We start from the raw sequence: 22,057 nt of genomic DNA on the forward strand, positions 1-22,057 counted from the left end.
CACCAACCAGCAGTGGAAAGACCCGCCTGTAATGCCTGGGTCAGAAGCTTGCCTTGGTGCTCGGCTCCCAGTGTGACCTTGACCAAGAGACCCAGTGTCTCCTGGCCTGCACTGCCCCGTTGGTTGAGAGGGATCACGTTAGCACCCGCCTCATAGGCTTGCCAGGAGTAAGTGAGTTCAGACTCAAAGAACCCAGTGGTGTGCCTGGCGTGTAGTAGGTGCTAGCTACACGCTTTGTCAGAAAAACGAGTATGAAAACTGCAATGTCCTTAAACCGCTCCTGGCCCTGGGGACAGGTCCCAGACACCTCAGCATGACTAACGAGGCACTGGCTCATCTCACCTCCTTCCGCCACGGCCGTGTGGTGAACGTGGCCCCAGAAGGTGCTTTTACCTGGGACTGGGGCCTGGGACCTCGTATGGAAAAAGCGGCTTCCTTGCAGATCACGTGACCCCATTAAGGCTCTGTCCACGAGACCATCCTGGATCATCCAAGCAGGCCGAAAATCCAACGTCCAGTGTCCTCACAAGAGAAGGGCAGAGAGAGATGTGAGATGGAGGCAGGAGGCGGCCACATGAAGCAGAAGCAGAGGTGCAGGGCTGCAGCCGCCAGCCAGGACGCCCCAGCCCCGGCGGCTGGAAGGGGAAAGGCAAGTTTTGCTGACATCTCCATTTGGGGCTTCGGGTCTCCAGGAACGTGAGGGTCTATTTCTGTTTGGTGGTACTCTGGACACAGGTGCACTCCCTGTCCTAGGGTTGCTGGGAAAAAGCACCACCAACTGGGGGCCTAAAACAACAGAGGTTCATTCTCACACCAAGTTCAAGGTGTCGGCAGGCTGGTTCTTACTGAGGCTGGGGGGGTCTGTTCCCGGCCTCTCCCCCAGCTTCTGGAGGCTCGCCAGCCTTCTGTAAGGGGTGCTGCTCTGCCCTCGTCTGTACATGGCCTCCCTGTGTGCCCGCCTCTTCAGATTCATTTCCTGATGTACCAATCCGCTTCTGGGTTCTGGGTCTGAATTCCCCGTTTTTACAAAGACACCAGCCATGTTGGATCAGGGTCTATCCTAAGGCCACATTTTAACTTGAATACTCTGTAAAGACCCTATCTCCAAGTAAGGGCACACCCTCAGGTCCTGGCAGGTCAGTTGCCTGCCTCACCCCATGTCGTGGCTTGCAGCTGGCCGTGGTGAAGCCAGGGACATCTGGCCTGAAGACCAGGATGCCTGGGGCCTGCTGGCCACCCCTGCAAGTCCAGGCCCCTCCTCTTCTCACCCACAGCACCTGCCTTCCCTGTGTGGCCAGAGCTGGCAGGTGGAGCAGCTGACAGGCCGCCCAGGGGCCTCGGGAAGTAAGGCTGGGCGTGGGCAGGAGCAGGTGTGCGGGGATGCCGAGAGGATGTGGGGCAGGAAGGTGGTGTGGGGGGACCAGGGGACAGCCAGGGGTCCACCACTTGTCCTTGGGAGACAGATGAGGGCCTGGCTGAGGGTGGGGGATGCGGGTGCAGAGGGACAAGGAGGGGACTCCTGGGCAGGGACAGGCTGGACATGGGGCAGAGGGAGGGACGGGGCCACGGGGCAGAGAGAAAGTTTCTTCTTACCTGGGGAGGAGGTGGCTGGCCTCAGAGAGCCCTCCACAAACCAGGCGCATCCGCATGGCCCAGCGCTCCTCAGAAATGCAGTCTCGGGCCCCGCCCAGGGCTGAGAACCTGCATCCTCCGAGACCCTGATGGACTAGAGCTTCGGGGAGGCCCTGCCCAACGACAGTCCTGGTCGACCCCTGGGTTCCACCCTGCCCCTCCCCTGCCGCCCTGGACGGGTGGCTTTGTCACTCAGGGACACCAGGTACCATCTGCTGGGGGGAGGGGTGCTCCTGGCCTCTAGTGGGTCAGGACCCAGGAGCTGCTCAATCCTCTTCAGTGCTCAGGCCTGGCTCCCAAAAGTGCAGAAGGTGAGGAGCCCTGGACACTGGGAGAGGGTGTCCGGGCTCTGCTGTGAGCACCCCGCCCCCTCAGCCGCGGTCTCACCCCGTCCCCCCGCTGAGGCCCCTTGAAGCCGCATAGAAAGGCCAGATGTCAATGAGTCACTTACAGTTTATTTTTGCCTGAAAGTATTTCACATCTCTGAACACAGCTACGTGACAGCATATTAACCATCAGGAAAAGCAACAGTGCGAAGGGAAAGGTGGCATGTCTCGGCTCTTCTTTTTTTTTTTTCTTTTTAAATTTTTTTTTTTCTTTTTTGCTTCTGCTTCTTCCTGCACCAGAGTGCTGTAAAGTATGGGACTGGAGGGGAGCAGGTAAAACCGAACAACAGAAAACAACAACAACAAAAAAAACAATACACAAAACAGAACACACTCACACGCACACACGAAATCAAACCTGGCACGGAAAATGGATTAAGACTGAAACCCAATGTCTTTTTTTTTTTCCTTTTTTAAAAAAATGAGGGCATAGTCGGGGGTGGGTAATAAAGTCTACCTAGCAAAGTATAAAACGACAAAAGCATGGTTTCCATTGAATAAGATTAAATATATATATAAAACAATTACATTGACGGGGGGTTAGGTCTGGAGGTGCCGGAGGGGGTGTTTGTGCTAAACCAACAGAAGAAGGGGCTTGGGGGAGAGGGGACCCCAAGTAAACCAGGAGGGCTGTTCTGTACAGTGAGGGCTTGTCTATAAAAGAAATGGAGGTTGGTGTGTCTTTGGGGCAGGTGTGGGACGGAAGGGGACAGGAGGGGCGTCTGCGCTGCAGTGGTCACATTCGTGGGGGGGGGCAGGCTGGTGGAGGCGATGTCTCTCTTCTCCCGAGGGACCATGCAAAGAGGCGGGCATGCATGAGGGGCGTGGGAGGCACAGGACGGTGGGGAGGCCACAGGTCGCAGAGTCTCAGTTGGGACGGGGACCTCAGGGGCCACTGGAGACGGGAGGGCTCTCCTACGGGGCGGATGGACGGAGGACAGGTTAGCACACCCCCTCCTCCAAACGTGTAAAAGGGGCCGAGAGAAAGCTGGGGCCTCAGAGGAGCAAGACTACAAGGTGGGGACCCCCGCTCTTCCTCCCCCAGCCTGACTCCCACCCCACGAGGAACCTGGAGACCTCTGGAATCGGGGAAATGCACGGTGGCGGGGTGTGGCGGGCAGAGGGGCTGGCGGACGGACAAGAGAGCGTTAGCATACAGAATCCATTACGAAAAAGCAAGTCATTTTCCAAGGAGATTGTTTTTTTTTTTTTTTTTTCTTTTCGTCTGTTTGTTTCCTTTAAAAAAATAACAAGAACACAACCACTACCCCGACAGCTGACTGGTTTGTACAGTACGACAGGCCAGGGCGGGCGGGCGGGCGGGCGGGTCAGAGACTTCATAAATAAGAGGCAGGTCCCAGACCTGCAATTTGTCAACGTTTCTTAAATAGGCGCATTATTTAAATCTTATGTACAACAAGAATCACGTTGCATAGCAATGGCGAGGACACAGGACGGTGGGATGACGTGACTGGGTCTAGTCCGACGGCGATGGTGGGGCGAGTTCCCCGCGGGGCCTCAGAGGACAGCATCCTTCCTCCGCCTCCAGGCCCACTGGGGTCGCGTGACGGTGGCATCGGAGTTGACTTTTCCCACACGGCATTGAACACAAAGGCAAAGAAAATCCACGAAGGGTCCCCCCCTCCCCAAGCCCCCACCCCCACCCTCTCCCCGACCCGCTGGCGCTCCTCTGGTTGCTACAAAGTCCGTTTTAGATCAGGTCAAGGTATCCGATTATGAAGCTAAAAGAATTAGGCGGGGGCTGGGCGTGCCTCCGGACCCTCCCCCCTCCCCCCTCCGCCCTCGGCCCCCAGAAAGACCCCCCATCTATGTCACAGCCAGGACGCGGGGGCGGCCCCTCGGTCCGCTGCTCTCCGGCGCTTTGTCAAGCGTGTGCTGCGGGTGCAGCGGCTTCCCGCCCGCCCGGGCTTCACCAGGCCTCCGTGTAGCGGACGTCCACCTCCTTCAGGTTGGGAAGCTTGGCCTGCGGGGGGGCAACAAGGATGCGGTTCCTTCCAGGCCCCGGGGGCTCGATGTCCACCGGCACCAGTGCTGGCGATCTCGCCGTGCCCTCCCCACTCTGCCACCCCAGGCCCAGAGCCGGGGGACCTCGGCAGGACCTGGCAGGGGATGCGGCGGCCCCGAAGACCGCAGGGGACAGGTGCTGGGGAGTCCCGGCCCGCCTCAGGGGATCGGCTCACTGGCTCTGGCGGCAGGCAGCCTGGGGTGTGAGGCGCTGCTCTGCCACTTGCTGGCCAGGTGCCCTGGGGCAGCGTCCTGGCCTCCAGGAGCCAGTTTCCTCATCTGTGGAGGGCATCTAACTCCAGGCCCTGGCTCACAGGAGGCAGCGAGGGACCAAACACCAAACGCGGGGCAAATGCAGGGCTCTCTGTCCAGGCAACATCATGTGCTCTGTGGACGGAACTCTTCTCACTGTACTGCCGTTCGTGCCCTCGGGGTTGTCAGGAGTCGGGTAGGCAGGGGACGGGGGATCCCCAAGCTGCGCGCCTCCGGAGCGGGGGTGGGGGTGGGGGTGGGGTGCGGAGATCCTTGACGCTCGGGATCCTGGCCCTCGAGGTCCCCCCTGCTGCTCCTCAGCGCCACTTCCCGCTCCCACGCCTGCCGCCCAGACACCCCTCTGCCCTTCCTTCTACAAACAGCTGGCTTTTTCTTGACAAGTCTTCACTGTACAAAGAGGCTGCTAACTGGTCTCCTGGCTTGACTTCCTGCCTCCCCATCTTTCCTGTGCACTGGCCAGTGTGATCTAACAATCTCCTAACATGTGCCCAAGGCGCGTGTGTACACACACACAGACACACACACACACTTCCTCGCTGTTCCTCTCCAGTGCTCAACAACCCTCAATGGCTCCCCACTGCCCAGAGAGAGGTTACAAACTAGGGGCCAGCAGTCACCAGTGCAGTGTTATTAAAAAAAAAAGATCCAAGCCAACAAGCCAGCCTTTCAAAGTTAGGAGACTGCAACAGAAGAATCTAGGTTTCCAGGTTCTCTGGAAATCTGGAAGCTCTGGCCAGAGTGGGTGGTGAAGTTCAGCTTTGCTGACCTGCTGTGGCACAGAGGCTGCCTCTCCTGAGGCAGGCAGCCCCCAATCTGCCCCATGGCCCACGGCAGAGGCTGGGCATCCTGGGCCAGGGTCACCAACGTGAAACCACGTGTCTCTCAAACGTGCAACACACCGATTGGAAGGGACTTCTCTTCACAAGCGGCTCACTGCACCCCTTTCCTGGTTGGTCTCTACAGCTAAGCTGACTAAAGCAGCACCAGCTAAGAAGTCTCTGCTTCTTGTGCAGGAATCCTCAGGACTGGGCTTAAAATGCTCACTCAATTCAGCAGGTTGGGATGGGCCCTGAAGCCTTTCTGATGGCCCAGCCCCTGAGGGAGGCTGGTGGTGCTGGCGTCAGAAGCCCTCAGAGGACACTTAGGCCACTGGCCCTGGCCCTTCACGTGCACCTTGCCCTCCGCTCACCACGCACTCCTCAGGAGCCTGTGGATGCCTCTCCTGGCCTGCCTGGCAGACTCACTTCTTAAGACCCTCTTTTGTGAAGGTTCTTCCACCCTAATGAACAGAGCTAGCCGTGCCCGCCCTGCTGGCCCCTGGGCCCCATCCTGCCCCTGTATGCTGCTTGTCTGCCAGGACTGAGCTTCTGCCCAGGCAGGGCTGAGCTAGCCGCACTTCGGCCCCGTGCCCAGCGTGGGCTTGGCACACAGTAGGGGCTCCGAAGGTTTTTGGAGGCTTGGTCAGTGAGTTAGCCCCGGGCTGCGGATCTGGCTGAGCTGGAGCAGCAGTAGGAGGGGAGCCCCTGCTGGAGGATCCCTGCACGTGGCTTCCAGGGTGCCTAGGTGCCGGCCGGCTCAGGGCACCACCTGTGTCTCCTGGCTCAGCCCTTCCTTCCCAGGGCGCTGGCTCTGATGCCATGCCCATTCTTCTGGACCCAGGATGGGGGCAGGGGGAGCCTGTTGAAGGCTGAAGAGACATGCTTTTTTTGGGCTATGTCCAAGGCATACGAAAGTTCCAAGGCCAGGGATCCAACCGGTGCCACAGCTGTAGCCTGAGCCACAGCAGTGACAACACTGTATCCTTAACCTGTTAGGCCACCGAAACTTCCAAGAGACATGCTTTTCTTTTTCCCTTTTACAGCTGCACCTGTATGGAAGTCCCTGGGCTAAGAGCTGCAGCTGCAGGTCCACACCACAGCCACAGCAACACAGCATCCGAGCCACATCTACAACTGACCCCGCAACTTGTGGCAACGCCGGATGCTTAATCCACTGAGTGAGGCCAGGGATTGAGCCCACATTCTCAAGGACACTACGTCGGGTGCTTAACCTGCAGAGCCACAACAGGAACTCCAAGACATGCTTTTAAACATAAGACATGCCTGCCTTCCACCACTCAGAACCTCTTCTCTTTCCTCGAGAAGTTGCCAACCTAGCCCAGCCCTGGTGGCCCCAGCTTAGCCGTGTGACTGCAGCAGCCCTGCCAAACTATCCATGTGCTGCTGCTCATGCTTAATCCTCCCCCTCAAAAAACCCATTTCCCATGTAACAGCCAGAATGAGCTTTTAAAAGCAGAACTCATCACCCTGCTTAGAGCCTCTGAAAGCTTTCCACTGAACCTGGGTGAAATCCCGGGATCTACGAGGGCTCCTTCGAGTCTGGCCCCAGCTCGCCCTCGCTCTCTCACTTTCTAGTCGCATTCGTTACACAGTCACTTGTTGCCAACCTTTCTGCCTCAGGACCTTTGCACTTGCAAAGGAAGGAAAGAAGAAGGAAGACGGGAAGGGAGGAACGGAAGCTCACCTTCAGGTCTTCGTAGGTGTCAGCCGAGAGCTTGGTGCTGTTCATGTTCAAGCTGCAGAGGCTCTTCATGGCTGTGCAGTGACAGACAGACACAGACAGACATGACCATGAAGTCAGTCAGACCCCACGGGGGGCAGCTGAGGGAACTAGACCCTCAAGCTGGGGGATGACTGAGTTTCCGAGGCCTCTGCTTAGGGCACGGGGTGGGGGAGCTGGAGGTTCAGAGCAGAGGTGGGGGCCGCGAGGTACAGAGTCTAGTTCAGGCAGGTGCTGACCTGAATTGGGCCCGTGTTCTCTCCCTGCCCCTGTGACCTTCCCTTCCGGTCCCCTGTCATGTCCCTGGAGCTTGACTGCCACCCTGCAGACCAGCCCTAATGGGCCAGCCCTGGCCTTTCCCCTGAGGAAACCCTGAAAGCTCTCCCCACGGGAGCTGACGTGGGCCCCGGCTTCTGGAAAGCAGGCCTCATGCTTTGGCTTTGCATCCAGAGTTGCACAGGGCGCCTGTTAAAGACAGACACCCTGTCCCCCTCCCGGAGGCGCTGAGTGCGGGACGCAGGAGCCAGCACTGTTTGCCAGGACGCTACCCTGCTGGGACCCCAAACCTCATCCTCCCGGTGCTCCGTCAGCCCTGTCACCTGCCCCTAACTCCTCAAAGCCTCCTACCAGGGGCCAAGGACCTGCTGCCGGGCCTGCCAGCCCCTTGGCCACCCCTACGTGTATGGCTTCCATGCCCAGGTCCAGTCCTCTCCCTGGGAAACCCTCCTTGCTTCTTCCCAGCTGGGATACACAGGGCCTCTCATCTAAACCAGTGGGTCTGACAACAGGAAATGCAGATTCCCAGGCTCAGCAGCACCCAAGGTTCGAGTTCAGGAGATGAGGGTTGGGGTACAGGCACCAGCAGCTCCAGGTCCCGCGAGTATCCTCTGGCTCCGTCTACTAGGGCAGCGCCTCTTAAATGTTAACCCGCATGAGAATCCCTGGGGCATTTTGTTACAATGCAGTTTCTGAGTCGGCGGGTCTGGGGCAGGGCCTGAGAATCTGCATTTCCAACCAGCTCCGGGGGAACCGCTGCGGCTGGTGGGGGAGGGGGCACCTCAGGCCTCTGACACTGTCGGGAGGGCATGAGCCTGGCCTCACGCGTTTTCCTTTTTTCTAGAATATCAGCTCCACAAGGGCAGCGGCATTTGCCCTGGTGCTGCTCTGGTGGAGGAGGGCTTAGCGAGGCCTCGGCGTGGCCCGCAGCCCCGGGGAGGGACCAGAGAAGGCGGCGGGACTCACAGCTGAGGGCCAGCAGGCCGGCATCGGTGACGGGCGTCTCGCACAGGTTCAGCACCTGAAGCATCGTGAGGTGTTCCGACAGGAGCCGCAGGCCGGCGTCTCCAAACTGTGAGGCAGAGACCCTCTCAGCCTGGAGACCGACTCCAGCCTCCACCCCGCACTGGGGGACCACCCTCAGCCTGGGGCAGCGGTGGAAGGAGGCAGAGCCTGGCTCTGTGGCCCAGGACCTCCGCCCTCCACGCCTCAGGGCCAGGGCTGCTCCCGCTTCTCTCCAGAGACTCCAGGGCCATGACCTGGGTTCAAATCCAGCTTCTGCTGGTGCCATGGCCCAGACTAGTACCCTCCCAACCCTGTGAGTTGGTGCTACCGTCTGTCTAGGGGGGTTGTGAACCCAGTGGCTCTTTGAGTGAGAGCCGAGGTGGCCCTGCCCTGGGGGAGGGTGGGATGGCTGGACTGCTGAGCCCACATGTAAAGATCCATGCCAAGGGCTCAACCGCTAGATCAACGCTGAGCAGGACAAGGAGCACCGTGGCCATTATGACAAGGAAGGGACCCACAAGCCACCTGCACGCCCCCGAGGCAGGGGCATTAGACCCGCTCCACACGTCAGCTCTGCCTTTCAGCACGGGTAAGACTCTACATGTCCCCTCTGGGCCTCAGCAAATCTAGCCGTGAAAGGGGCTACTGGGCGTCAGAAAGGCTAGACCTCCTCTGGCCTAGGACCCTCTGGGGAACGTAGCACTGAGCCATGGAGGGGGCATGGGATCAAGGGACTGGACCCATGGGTTCTGGGTGGAAAGGCCAGCCATGGAGGAGGGTGCGGGGCAGGTATGGGGCAGGGAGGAGGGAACGCCCCCCACCAGGGGGTAGGGAGGGCTGGGCGGAGCAAGGGAGAAGGGGGCGGAGCAAGGGAGGAGAGGGAGTGGTACAGGGAGGGGGCGGGGTGCAGGGAGGACAGGGAGCGGGGTGCAGGGAGGGCCCGTGTACCTGAGTGGACCACAGGTTTAGCTGCTTGAGAGAAGGCAGTTTGATGAGGTGCTCTGCGCAGGCACTGGTTACATTGGTGAAGGCCAAACTGAGGTTCTCCAGGTTTCCAAAGGAGCCAGAGCTCAGCAAACGAGCCAAGTCGGCATCCTGCAGAGGGCAGGCAGGCGGGGCTCAGGGGGCGCCTGGCACAGCCCGGCACCTTCCCAGGCCCTCTCCACCCCCACACTGTCTGGCCCGGTGGGTTGGGCTAAGGGGGTGTCAAGGAGGCAGGCTGCCTCCCTATCTCCATGGGTGGTAGCTGCCCGGCTGGAGAAAGCCTTTGGGTGCTGTGACTCACACCCTGAGTCACCACTGGGGTGTTCAGAGGCCATGTCCCTCCCACAGGCCTGCGCGCACATGTCTGTCTGACCAGCTCGCTTTCCCAGGTGGCAGCTGGTGGCCATTCCCAGCAGCAAACAATAAGCCCCCTGCAACTCTAAGGCCTGTGGGGATCGACGAACATGAGAGCGCTAGACGCAGATCGCTGACCTCTTCCATCTTTGGGACAGAATCCTTAAGTTTTAGCTGGCATATGGCTGCCCTGAATTAAGGCTACATTTTCCAGCTACGTGGGGCCACGTGCTATATCTGGACAATGGTATATAAGCAGTTGTGACCAATGGAACTTCCAGGAAGGTCCTTCAAGAGAAGAGTTGTGTTCTTTGCCTGCTTCTCCTTACTCCTGGCTGGAATGGAGACAGATGGCTGGAGCCTGTGCAGCCTATTTGGACCATGAGGTGGAGGCTATGTGCCAAGGACAGGACAGAGGAATTAAGAGGCCCAAAGTTGTTAAATGGGGAAGGGAAGAGGCACCAACCTAAAAGGCTTGTTGTGAAGACACAGTGCACTGTGAGCACAGTATCTGTGCGTGAACGCTTCAACATACATGAACTATTACTGCTGTCACTATGAATAACTGGTAACATGTCAACATTAATATCCACCATAATCTGTACCATAATGTTTGGTTTCCTACAATCCAGTTCCCTCCAGAAAAGCCGGCCTGCCAAGTACCATGGCGTCCTTGTTCAACCCCCGACCGCATCACCGGCAACAGGCGCTGCTGTTCCCCAGCAAGGAGGACCAACCCGCCTTCCTCCCTCTGCCCAGCCCCGCCAGACAACGAAACCAACTCACTGTGGACTTGGAGGGCAGTGTTAGCCTGGTGGGCCCGCCTTTCCTTTGCTGCAAGAGGAACCAGAGTGATCATGACCCACTTGCCCACGAGCTTCCCCCGGCCCCACCTCCAGCATCACCTCTCAGGGCGCCATTTGCTTTCCTGGGAGTGGAAGCCCATCCGTGAAGGCCCCGAAAGGATGAGGGTGCTACCAACCAGCTATGCCTGGGCTCTGGGAAATGGCAGAGAAGTCAGGTCTCAGAGGGGCCCCATCCAAAGGAGGAGCATCAGAGCTGCTCCAGGGCCTGACTTCCCGACCCCTTCTGTCCTGCTGCGCTTTGGCCAAGGGGTACAGGTGCTGGCCTTCTGAAGGCGAGCCCCACCCAGGCACTCAAATGAAGAGCCTCAGGGACGTGGGGTCCCTGACAGCGACGGCCCTGCGGGACTCAGAGGGTGGGACAGCACGGGGTCCTGGCCAGGCTGGGGGCTCTTTGACCCTGGGCCACCAGCCTGGCCTGTCTGATCATCTGGAAAGGGGCAGGTGGTCATCTCGACGTCTTTGGGTCTGAGGGGGGTGCCGGAGAGGGAGGCCCACAGAGGCGCCGCAGTCCCTGGGCTCTGCTCCTCGGAGCCGCTGTGGACTCACCAGCTCCTTGAGCTCCCGCTGCCGGTCGCACAGCTGCTCGTACATGCGCTTCCCCACGCCCGTGCTCTCCAGGGTGGAGATGATCTGGAGCTGGGTGTCGTTGTTGTCGATGATGTTGTATTCCAGCATCAAGCACAGGATCTGCCGAGAGCCGGGGCGGCGCGTCACCCCCTGCCTGAGACGCCGGGCGGGGCTGCTCCTTGAAGGCGCAGGTGCCCAAACCCTCGGCCTGCCCCACCTGCCGGGAGAGGGGACCACGCGCAGCACAGCCCGTGCGCCCCGAGGTCCCAGTCTCTCCCCACACCCAGCACTTCTGGCCGTGGGACGCTGGGCCAGTTGCCTGACTTCTGGGGCTGAGGCAGGAAAAGCGACACGGCTTCCGCCCGGTCTCTCGCAGGACGAAGGCCGGGGTGCGTGGGCAGCCTGGCCAGGGGCTCGGGCCCGGCTCCTTACCTCCACCATGGTCTGGTTCCCCCTCAGCGCCAGGAGCATGCAGGGTCCCAGCTTGTTTTCCGCCAGGGAGAGCAGGAATTTTTTGGTCTTGTAACAGGAGCCCATGAGGATGTGCACCTGGAGGGAGGGACGGCCCGGTGAAGGCAGTGCCCGCCACGGGCGGTGGCCCCGGGGCACCTCTGCAGGCGCCCCGGAAGGGCTGCGAAAGGAGAAGGGTGGGCCCCGGGGCCGGGAAGGGGGTGGAATCAGTGCTGAGTTGGGGGAGGTTCAGTTGGGGAAGGAGAGAAAGTTCTGGAGAGGGATGGTGGTGATGACCGCAGGACAGCGTGAAGGCACCGAGTGCTCCAGGACTCCGTGCTTAACAACGGTTAGGGTGGGAAAATTCATGTTCTGTACATTTTACCCCCACCCCCTAAGACACACCCCGAGGCCTTCTCCCATTCCCCTTGGGACTCCGCTGACAGCCAGCCCTCTGGGTTCTCGTTGCTGGCAAACCTGGTGGAAACTTCTGGGTGGCCCTGGCTCACGATACACAAGCCCAGCCCTCACATGAGGACAGGGAACTGTGTGGAGCCCTGTCTCCGCTACCTAAGGCCCCTCGGAGCCCCAAGGTAGTCTGAGTGATTGCCCTAGAAATCCAAGAACTGGCAAATTCTGCTCCCCCTTGGGTTATGTGTGGGGCAGCCACTAAGAGAACTGTATGTTTTTTTTCTGGTGCATCCGGAGATGGGGCCCAAGGGCAGAGGTCCCCAACCAACAGGGCTGGGGACACCAGACACCTGCTTTGCCTGACTTCATGGAAGAGCAAATGACCCCCCACAGTTGGAAACGGCTGCCACATCAAGGGGACCTCTTCCTGCATGCGTTTCCATGGAAACGACACACTGCCATCCCAGGGGCTGCCTGCTTCCTTCCCCACGTCCACACTTTCCCGCTCCATCATGAACAGCTCTGGCATACAAATGCGATCTCTCAGACTGGGAGCTGCCAGCTGCCTGACTTCTCTCTCACAGTCTCCGCACCAAGGAGTGGGGGGACCACGGGCTGTTGCCATGGTGAAGCTGTGACATCAGAGGAGCCTGTGAGAGGTGAGAGAGAGGTGGTGCAGGCAGGCAGGGCTGGCATTTCCAGGAGGCACAGGGCACTCAAAATGGGACCTGTCGGGCAGCAGGCGAGGCGTGCAGAAGGAAAGGAACCTAAAAATAAGCCCCTTTTAAGAAAGGATCTAGGGAGTTCCCGTCGTGGCTCAGTGGTTAACGAATCTGACTAGGAACTGGGAGGTTGTAGGTTTAATCCCTGGCTTTGCTCAGGGGGTTGCTGTGAGCTGTGGTGTAGGCTGGCAGCTACAGCTCCAATTAAACCCCTAGCCTGGGAACCTCCGTATGCTGCGGGTGTGGCCCTAGAAAAGCCAAAAAAAAAAAAAAAAAAAGGATCTAGAGGCAGCGCCAGGGTCTGTCATCACTGCACAGACCCTGGTGCTAAGTTCGTTGCCGGGAGCATTGGGAGCTGCTCGCGCTGCTGGACCAGCCACCCAGTAGGAATGAGAGTAACCAGAGCTGTCACTTCCGAGCACCGACGTGCACTGGGCCCAGGCGGGGTGCCTTCCATCTGCTGTCATCACACGCAGCTGCCAACGGGATCCCGAGGCGCCAGTACTATGCTCCCTGTTTCACAGAGGAGGAGACTGAAGCCCAGAGAGGCAAGTTCCTCACCCAAGGTCATCAGGCCAGCACGTGGCAGGTCTGAGGCCTCAGCCATGGCTGGCCCAGGCTCTCGTTTTCTCACATTCCAGAACATGCGTGATTGTGGAACAGGCCAGGGGACCATCTGGGACCCCCTTCACAAGACGAACACTCTTTGCTACCAGAGGAGGGATTAAGTCTGGACAGCATGAGCCTGGCTGAGGGAGGAATTTGGAGGCCGGGAGGACCTTCCCACAAGCCACTGCACCTCCCTGGGCCTGGTTCAGCACAGGTGCGGGGAAGGGAAGGGTTGCCACAACGATTAAGAGACATCGTGTGTGTGAGGGGCTGGTCACGGCGAACAGAGCAAGTGCTGCAATTCACCCCAGAGGCAGTCTGGTCTGGTGACCTCAGATTCCTCATCTCCAAGGAGGGCTCAGCATCCTGACCTTGGCTTATTGCAAGGATCAGATGAGCTGGTAGATCCCAGCGCCTTCCAGAATCCCTGTGCCTGTTAAGGGCTTGGTCCCTTGAATGTGACCTTGCACTAGAGTGAACCTGGTGCGCTCAGGCAGTTAACACCTCGGCTGCAAAATGGGGTAACACGAAGGGTCACCTCCTCATATGGGTGGGGGCCTGAGGGAGGGCAGGACCTTCAAGCCTCTGGCTTGGCACCTGCTCAGGTAAAAAAATGAGAAAGCAACCCTGGTGGCCGTTGTCACCAACACCTTCATCAAATCAGCATCCTTTCACCCTGAACCTCCGGGTGACCTGGGCCACCTCTTTCACTGGTCAGGGAGATGAACCGAGCGCCCACCCACAGCTCCAGTCCAGGCCCCCTGACATACCATGCTGGCGAACAGCTCCCCGTCATCGTCGCAGGCCACCCCTCCAGGGCTGTAGAGCTGAAACCAGCCGTCTTTGCCAGCGCGCACACTCAGCAGGCACGAGTGGACCTGCCGGAGGAGAAGCACTCAGTCAGGCCCTGAGCCACACATGCAAATGTCAGAGTTCGGACAAGTCCCATCGTTAGGCAATCTGTTTAACTTTGTTTCATCCAATACTCCCAGCCTCCCCTCGATTCCATGGAAGGCCTTTGGGGGAAAACTCTGACCTCCCCAACTCCACCCATTCGCCATCAGCGCCTCAGATGGAGGGCAGGGCCCTGGCTTGGTTAGCTGCCTTTTGGTTTTTTGTTTTTTTTTTTGTTTTTGGCTGCACTCGCGGCAAGTAGAAGTTCCCGAGCCAGGGATCGACCCCTCTAGAGCCACAGCAGTGACGATGCCATATCCTTAACCCACTGAGCCCCCTGGGAACTCTGGGGTTAGTTAGGTGCCTTGAATGAAGCAAGTCTGTGGCCAAGGCCGGGGAGAGAGGTGAGAAGGAACGGCTCAGCCCAGCCCCGTTCTCCACGCCTTTGATGGGGGCATTTCTTTGGCCCCGTTCTGTCTGGGTCTCTGCACCCCCACTCGACATCTCCGATTTCTCTCTTGCCTCCTGCCCTCCTTTTGCTCTGAACCCCTTGCCCAGCTCACTTTTGGGGTCTGCTCCCCACATTACTGACCCTCGCTGTGGGAGCATCCACCCACCTCTCCACCCCTGGGGAGGTCTTTGTCCTGCTCATCTCTTTCTTTCTTTGGGACCCTGACACCTGCTCGTTAGTCTCTGTGGGGGAAGGGGGGGGGCAGGGGGAAATGTCAGAGCCCAAAGCACAGCTTTCTCAGTGACTCCCAGAGCTCTGCGCGCCCGTGTGCGGGTGGCGTGTGCGTGCGTGTGTGCAAACACGTGTGCGTGTGTGGGAGGAATTCCACACCCACCCCGGCCCCGCTGTAACTGCAGAGAGGGAGACAAAGGCCTTTGTTCCTCCTCCTCCTCCGTCCTGGGCAGACAGCGCGGAGAAGGGCCCCATCATTTGCTTCAGGAGTGAAGGACCATCTGCTGCCAAGAGTCACTTACTCACAGACACTCAACTGATCACAACCCACACGCGGGTACACAGAACGCAGGGGCGGCAAGGCTCTGGTTTTTCCCTCCGAGTTGGAAGACTATCAAATGTTAACTTAGCTACTTCAAAGAAACAGGGAATCAAGAGAAAGAAACTCTACTCAACAGAGAGAGCCAAGCGCTGGCTCCATCTGGGGGGAGGGCAGAGAAGTCGGAGGGGAAGGCAGGTGGGCGCGGGCGGCCAGGCCGGGCGGGGGGCCTTGTGTGCAGCAGCCTCGCGGGTGCTACCCTGGCTGGGAAATCTCCCTCCTGGCACTTGGAGCTGCTGCTCTGCTCTGGGAAGCAGCTGGTACCACTTTTATTCATCAACTTCAAAGTCGGTGTTTGAAAGAAAGCCTCACTTTCCAGGGGAATTCTGACAATCTGCCTTTGCCACGGTGGGAATGGCTCAGGTCTGACAACTGTGAGACCATCGCTGGTACCCAGACGTCCACAAGCTCCCTGTCTACCGTTTCTGCCATTGTGCCCGAGGACTGCTCCTGGAGTCAGGTGTAGAAGCCTGGTGCTTTCAAACTAGATCCTCCTAGATGCTTCTAGAACTAGGTTTTACAGGGTGGTCTTAACAGACCATATTCTGGCTGTGTTGAGAGCAACTCGGTCCCTCCCCTGCCCATCCTTATCCTCCTGCTCTGCTGGGGGCGCCCCTGCCTGCGAGCAGACCCCTCAGGTCCCAAAAGCCACGGAGAAGGCGGCCTGACCCCTCGGGGAAGCCCCACTGGCACAGTGTGCACGCTGCCGGGCTGCTGACCCCACAGCCTGGAGCCGATTCCCCAGGTATAAATCCTGCCTTGGCCAAGCCCCTGGGCATGGAACCTGTTTCCTCAGCTCTAAAAGGAGGGTAGCTCTGATGTGGAATGGGCATGATCGCACCTGCTCAAGGGGCTGAGGATTAAGCAAGGAAACGCACGTGCCTGAGGGAGGGCAAGGACCCAGTTCCGGCTGGCCTGCGGTCCTTTTGTTGTTGCAATGGAAGCAGGACCCCTGGGAATGGGGGGGTGGCCCTGGCCCACAGAGGCTCCAGGATGGAAGCTGCCCTCTCCCTGAGCCCTGCTGCTGGAGGGACAGACTGGCCCTCAGGGAGGCCCTGGGCCCCCATGCCTGGGAAATGAACCTTGGCTCAGATCCTACCTGTCACCTCCACGTCCCTGATTCTCAGAATACTGGGGCCAGAGAGGATGCAACACCGTCTCAGAGAAGGTCAAGAGCCCCCTAAATCGAGCTTGCGCTCCGAGGAGGGCCTGCCAGCCGAGGGGGAACAGCCTCTGCTCAGCCTGAGACCAGAGGCAAACACTCGGACACTCGGGCTGGGGCTGTGCTTATGGACAAGACAAGGAGCCTGTGAAAATCGTGCTGGACGCCGGCCCACCCGCCCGCCCGTGGGGGACAAGGAGGCCCTGCCGCTGCCCTGGGCTTGCGCCTGCCGGGCAGGAGGGGCCTTACCTCCTGTCGTGGGTCTTCAGCGAACCTCTGGATCACGTACTTCAGTTCCCTGAAAGAGATGGGGTCCGGCCAGAGTCACGGCCGGGGTCCCGGCCTGGGCGGACCTGGCTGGGGGCTGAGGGGAGGGCGGCTGAGCTGGCGGCATCAGGAGATGCGCCGACGGGCCCGGGCAAGTGTCAGGAGAGCTTCCGGGAGCAGCTGCCCTGGCTCCCAGAAGGCACGCGAAGAGGATGGGAGGAGGGAGGCTGGCCGCGGGGGGCGATCGCAGGGGAGACGGGCACAGGGGCGGCGCCGGATACTCACTTGGTGAACTTCTCGTGTGCGAGGGCTCTGCAACAGACAGAGGGAAACACGCAGTGAGCGGCGCGCTGGGGACAGCACAGCCACCCAGAGCTTCCTCTGGGGATGGCAGGCTCGCTGCCCGACTCGAGGAATGAAGCGGACCCGGGCACCGAACACGGACACTGTGTCTCTCCTGGGGAGGAAGGACTAAGGCCTCTCCTTGGATGAGGCGACGACCCGAGGGACGGGACCGGGCTGCGCCCCCGGGCCCAGGCCTGGAAACGGGAGCGGCGCTCGCGGGGGTGGACGCGTGTGCGTCGGTGCGCGCGCGTCTGCACGTGGGCACCAGGGGCCCAGGTGTGTTTGTTAATTGTGCCACAATTAAGGCCCGGCTGCACCAATTCCCGCCGTGCCTCAGAGCGGCAAGGGGGGCCCGGTCTCCAGGCAAGTTGCATCATGGGCCCAGTGTCAGGTGCACCCCTGGGGCTGCGGGGACAGAGGCAGCGGCCAATGACGCCACCGCTCTCAGGAGTCGGATTTCTCCGGTCTCACATCCCGGGGGCTCCAGGGACCCGCCAGGCCGGCAAATGGGGCAATTACGGAGCGTAATGTCCCCCTTGGAGAGCCGCATTTCATAAACACCCACTCGTTAATCGGCTCCTGAGAGAGTCCCGAACTGCCTCGGGGGCCCCGCTTCCTCACATCTATCAAAACAGAGGCTGCAGGCATTTGGGGGCCGCTTCTGCAGCCGAGCCTTCTCCTCAGGCCGCTGCCCGCCAGACAGCTCTCTCGCCCTTTTCCTGTGAGACACGCAGGCCCGGGTTAAGGGCCGGCAGGAGAGGGAAGGCTGTGTCTCGGGCCCAAATCACTGTGCAGGGAGCTGAGGGGTAATGGGCGTGATACGAGAACTTTCTGTACACGGCTGTGCGGCAGATACAGCAACTCCTCACGCGTCATCCCTGGCTTTTACTGAGAAACGAGAGGCAGCTTCTCCTCCTCCCATCTGATGCACAAAACCCCGCTGACTGCAGCGCGGGAAGGCACGGGGCGGAGGGCTTCGTAGTCTTAGCTCCGGGAAAGGGTCCAACAAAGCAACGAGGTGACTTCCCCGTTTCCCGGGGCCTCTCCGGGGGTCCCCCAGGTGAGGGCCAACATCTCCATCGCCCGCTGCCGTCAGCAGTGTCCCCACGTGCATCCTGTGACCTGACCCGTCCCCCCTGCCGAGGCGGTGGTGGACAGTGGAGGTTTTCTGCTCAGGCTGCAGGGTTCCGGGCGCGTGTGTGGGACTTACTCTTTGGGGAATGGAATGGGCTGAAGCAAGCTGGCCAGAGACGGTCTCCAGTCATCGTAGTCCGACCTGGAACGAGAAGGGACGGCGGTCAGGCCTGGCCTGATGAGGGCAGGCTCACGGGGCGGCGTCACAGAGGGTCAAAGACGGGGCGAGAGTCTGGCAGAGACCGCACGGCACCGACTCTGCTTTGGTCCCCTCTGCTCCCAGGGGCCCCGAGGGACAGGCAGCTGGTGTCTCAGCGTGGCCGCGAGGCCTGACAAGTCTGTCCAGACGTCTCTGTTGTCACTGAAGGGTGAGCCACCCAGCAACCCGGGGCTCTTATCCTCAACGTGGGCCCCGGGCTCCCAGGTTTTGTTCCTCTATCTTCCGAACTCCTGAGCGGAGTTATGGGAAAGCCGTGCCCCTCAAATTCACACGTTGACGTCCTCACCCCATGACCTGAGAATGTTGCTTTATGGAGGTGGGGCCTTGAAAGGGGTGACGAAGGTAAAATCGGGCCATTGGGGGGGTCTGAATCCAGCCTGATGGATGTCCCTGTAGGATCAGGACACAGACACACAGAGGGGGGCCGTCTACAAGCCAAGGAGAGGGACCTCAGACAAATCCGCACCACCCACACCTTGATTTTCAGGCTCCAGCCTCCAGAACTGTGAGAAGACACACTGCCTTGTGACACTGTGCTGGAAGCTGGCCTAGGTGGAGGGTGACCCCAGACCCCAGAACTAATGCTTGGCCCTATGGCCCCAGGACTCCTTTGTGTTTAGAAACCACTGGGTTTTTCTTTTACTTTTACGGCTGTACCTGCAACCTACATGCAGCTATGGCAACGTCAGATCCTTGAACTCCTGTGTCAGACAGGGGATTGAACCCACACCTCCACAGTAACCCAAGCGGGTGCAGTCAGATTCTTAACGCACTGCGCCAAGGCGGGAAGCTCCTAGAATTCACTGTTTTCTAACCTTCTTTTCATCATTTGGGCCCCTCTGCCCCTTGACCCAAGGAGCTTTCTCAGCATGTCCCCCAGCCGCTCTCTCGGTATACCACACATCTGTTTATACGCTGTATGTCTGTCTATACCTTACACCAAAAAGGGGAAGGTCTTTCCACCCCCAAGGACAAATGTTTGCCCCCACCAACAACGCACAGTTTAGCTAGCCCCCCTTCCTCCAAATAAACCGGTGAGAGAGTGGCAGCCTTCAGAATCCAGGTCACACCCTGGAAGTGTTTGTTCCAAGGAGAACCTCCAATGCCAGACATACAGCAAAGAATTCCCAGAAAAGCCTGCTGGCCTGAGATAAGATCTCACGGAGGTGCCGACGGAGGCTGACTAAGCACTCACCAGGCCTTGCACTGGGCACAGACTGGCCCATTTAATCCTCAGAACAGGCACTTGAGGATGAGCATAGCACACCTGCCCTGCGGGTGAGAAAGCGAGGCCCCATCTGAGTTGAGGCAGCCAGGAGCGAGGACGCACAGCCAGCCTGGGAGAGTGTGTCAGCGGCTCATCCTGCTCTGCTCCTGCCATCACGCACTCTTAGGAGTATGCACTCCCTCTAGAGGCCAACCAGCTGGCCCAGGGTTAAAATTCAAGGTGACAAATGAGTGGCCATCATCTCTGAGGCTGGGGGCCTAGGCATATCCCCTTCTCTGCCCCGTCACCTCAGCAGGGATCTTCCCGGGCTGCAGAGAGAATCCAATGGCCTCGAATGCTCCAGGGAGCATCTGGGTTTTGCCGAATAGTCACATGCCCCACGAATTCGCATTTGAAAGTTTCCAATGGATCCGTCCATGCTTAGGAAAACATACACTAGACGTGTACCCACATACATGTGTTTCTACTGCATCATGTAAACCCTCACGAAAAGCCCACGCACGGAGATGCTGCTGATGGAGCTGGGGTACCTCCCCTTGCTGCAGGCCTGCTGGGGGCCAGGTGCTGTGACAAAGCTAGGCCCATGCTGACTCACGGAATTCTCACGGCAGCCCTCAGGGCCAGAACCCATCCACAGGAGCACGATCCTTATTTCACGACTGGGAAACCATGAGAGAAAGAGGTGGACTCGTTGCCCGAATCATAGTCAGTTAAATGCCGGGGAGGAAGTATGAACCCTGGTCTGGCAGACCCCTCAAACTAGCGTGTTCGTCCAAGGAGCTGGTCGTTCCACGCCCCCCTGTCCCCCAGCACCAGCTGTGACCCTGAGTCCCATAGGAAGACAGTGGCGGTGGAGGGTGAGCCCGGGGCCTGAGGACCTGCCCTTGGACTGCACCCTGGCCCTCCTGCTGCTTGCAGCCTCCCTCTCCCCCTCTCAGCCTGCTGGAGGCTATTCCAGCCCTTCCTTGTCTGCCAGGGTGGCCAAGCCCCCCACGAGTCCCCCTTCCCTGCCCGAAGCCCTGTGCAGAGCAGTGCAGTCTTCACCATGCGGGACTGTCCTGGGTGACACCTCTTGCCTTCTACAGTCTAGTTACACTTCCTGGTCACCGGGACAACTCCGAGTCATCCGTTCCCCCTAAAGGCCCAGGAGGGGTGCGGCGTCTTCCACGTGACCTCCAGCCCATCAAGGCCTCTTTTATTTCCCCTTCCTTCCTTCCTTTCTTTCTTCCTCTCTCTTCCTTTTTTAATGGCATGGCATATGAAAGTTCCCGAGCTAGGGGTGGAATCAGAGCTGCAGCTGCTGGCCTGCACCGCAGCCACAGGTACACCAGATCTAAGCACACCTGTGACCTATGCTGCAGCATGCAGCAACCGGATCCTTAACCCACTAAGCGAGACCAGGGATCAAACCCACATCCTCACGGACGCTATGTCAGGTTCTTAACCCAGTGAGCCACAACGGGAACTCCAAGGCCTCTTTTAAAAGCCAAGTGTTTGGGAAGTCATCAAGTAGCCAGATTTGAGCTGATCAGAAACAGTGGGTGTGCCCACCTGTCTCATGAGGGTGGCCTTTTTCTCTTCCTAGACAGAGGAGCATCCTTTTGCCTGTGGCCACATGTGTGCCAGCAGATTCCCAGGTGCCATCCCTCCAGAGCAGACGATGTCACTGCTTTTAGCACTTGGGGCTAAGCAGCTTCAGAGGGACTGAGTGCAGGGGGTCAGCTGGGTCCCTGGCCTTTAGGACAGAGCCTGGCCCACCTGGGTCTGCAGTATGTGTTTGATGAAAGAAGGCATGGATAGATGGACGAATAGATGCGGGACCTGCACACACGTGCCTAGCAGGTAAGAGCTGGACTCTGAAAAACTACAGCCCAAACTTGCTCCCAAGTCCACATTCTTTCCATTGTACCCCCAAGCCTGGGCCTCACAGGCCCATGATTTCAGCATCAACCTTGACCTGTGCTGGGAATAGTTTTCAAGAGTCTCTAGGGAACATTTTGCAGCTTACATTACTTTTCAGAGGTGTCAAATTCCAGCGATCTGAGGGCCTTCTAATGGGAACACAGCTAGTCAGGGCCCCTGGCTTCAGGTGGGCCGAGATTCTAAGCATGGCTTCTCTGGCCTCACAACACACTGTAAAGGACCCTCAATTCCACATTAGAGACTTGTTATTTCATTCCTCCCCCCCACTTTTTATGGCTGCACCTGTAGCATATGAAAGTTCCTGGACTAGGGGTTGAATCAGAGCTGCAGCTGCCGGCCTACGTCACAGCCACAGGGATGTGGGATTTGAGCCGTGTCTGCGACCTACACCTCAGCTTGCAGCAACACCGGATCCTTAACCCACTGGGCGAGGCCAGAGACTGAACCCACAACCTCACAGAGACAATGTTGGGTCCTTAACCTGCTGAGCTACAACCCGAACTCCTGCTCTTTCATTCTGTACAGATCACTCTCATCTGGGGTGTCCTCCCGTTGATAACAGCAGTCCAATCTTACCAAGAACTGGTGCTGGACCAACACTGGAAGGGTCCTATATCGCTAAATTCTCCCAATAGCCCCTCTGAGGAAGACACCCATTTTACAGACAGAAAAACAGAGGCCCAGAGAAGACAAGAACACTGCCT

General features: G+C 58.9%; 1 protein-coding gene across 4 annotated transcripts in view; it reads right to left on the reverse strand.

Moving 5' to 3' along the window:
* Positions 1–2,067: 2,067 nt before the first annotated feature.
* The window catches only part of CMIP (c-Maf inducing protein), a 228,883-nt gene continuing 208,893 nt past the window's right edge, over positions 2,068–22,057 (reverse strand). For all 4 annotated transcript variants that reach the window (XM_047789045.1, XM_047789046.1, XM_047789048.1 and 1 more), the window contains 11 exons: positions 18,059–18,124; positions 16,789–16,815; positions 16,486–16,534; positions 13,890–13,997; positions 11,360–11,476; positions 10,907–11,047; positions 10,281–10,328; positions 9,105–9,251; positions 8,118–8,223; positions 6,840–6,910; positions 2,068–4,002 (listed from right to left, as the gene is read on the reverse strand). In XM_047789045.1, the coding sequence (XP_047645001.1) occupies positions 3,949–4,002; positions 6,840–6,910; positions 8,118–8,223; positions 9,105–9,251; positions 10,281–10,328; positions 10,907–11,047; positions 11,360–11,476; positions 13,890–13,997; positions 16,486–16,534; positions 16,789–16,815; positions 18,059–18,124 (934 nt within the window). In that variant the 3' untranslated portion in view covers positions 2,068–3,948. The remainder of the gene's footprint in view (positions 4,003–6,839; positions 6,911–8,117; positions 8,224–9,104; positions 9,252–10,280; positions 10,329–10,906; positions 11,048–11,359; positions 11,477–13,889; positions 13,998–16,485; positions 16,535–16,788; positions 16,816–18,058; positions 18,125–22,057) is intronic.

This window comes from Phacochoerus africanus, chromosome 8, assembly GCF_016906955.1.
Source record: "Phacochoerus africanus isolate WHEZ1 chromosome 8, ROS_Pafr_v1, whole genome shotgun sequence".
NCBI lineage: Eukaryota > Metazoa > Chordata > Mammalia > Artiodactyla > Suidae > Phacochoerus > Phacochoerus africanus.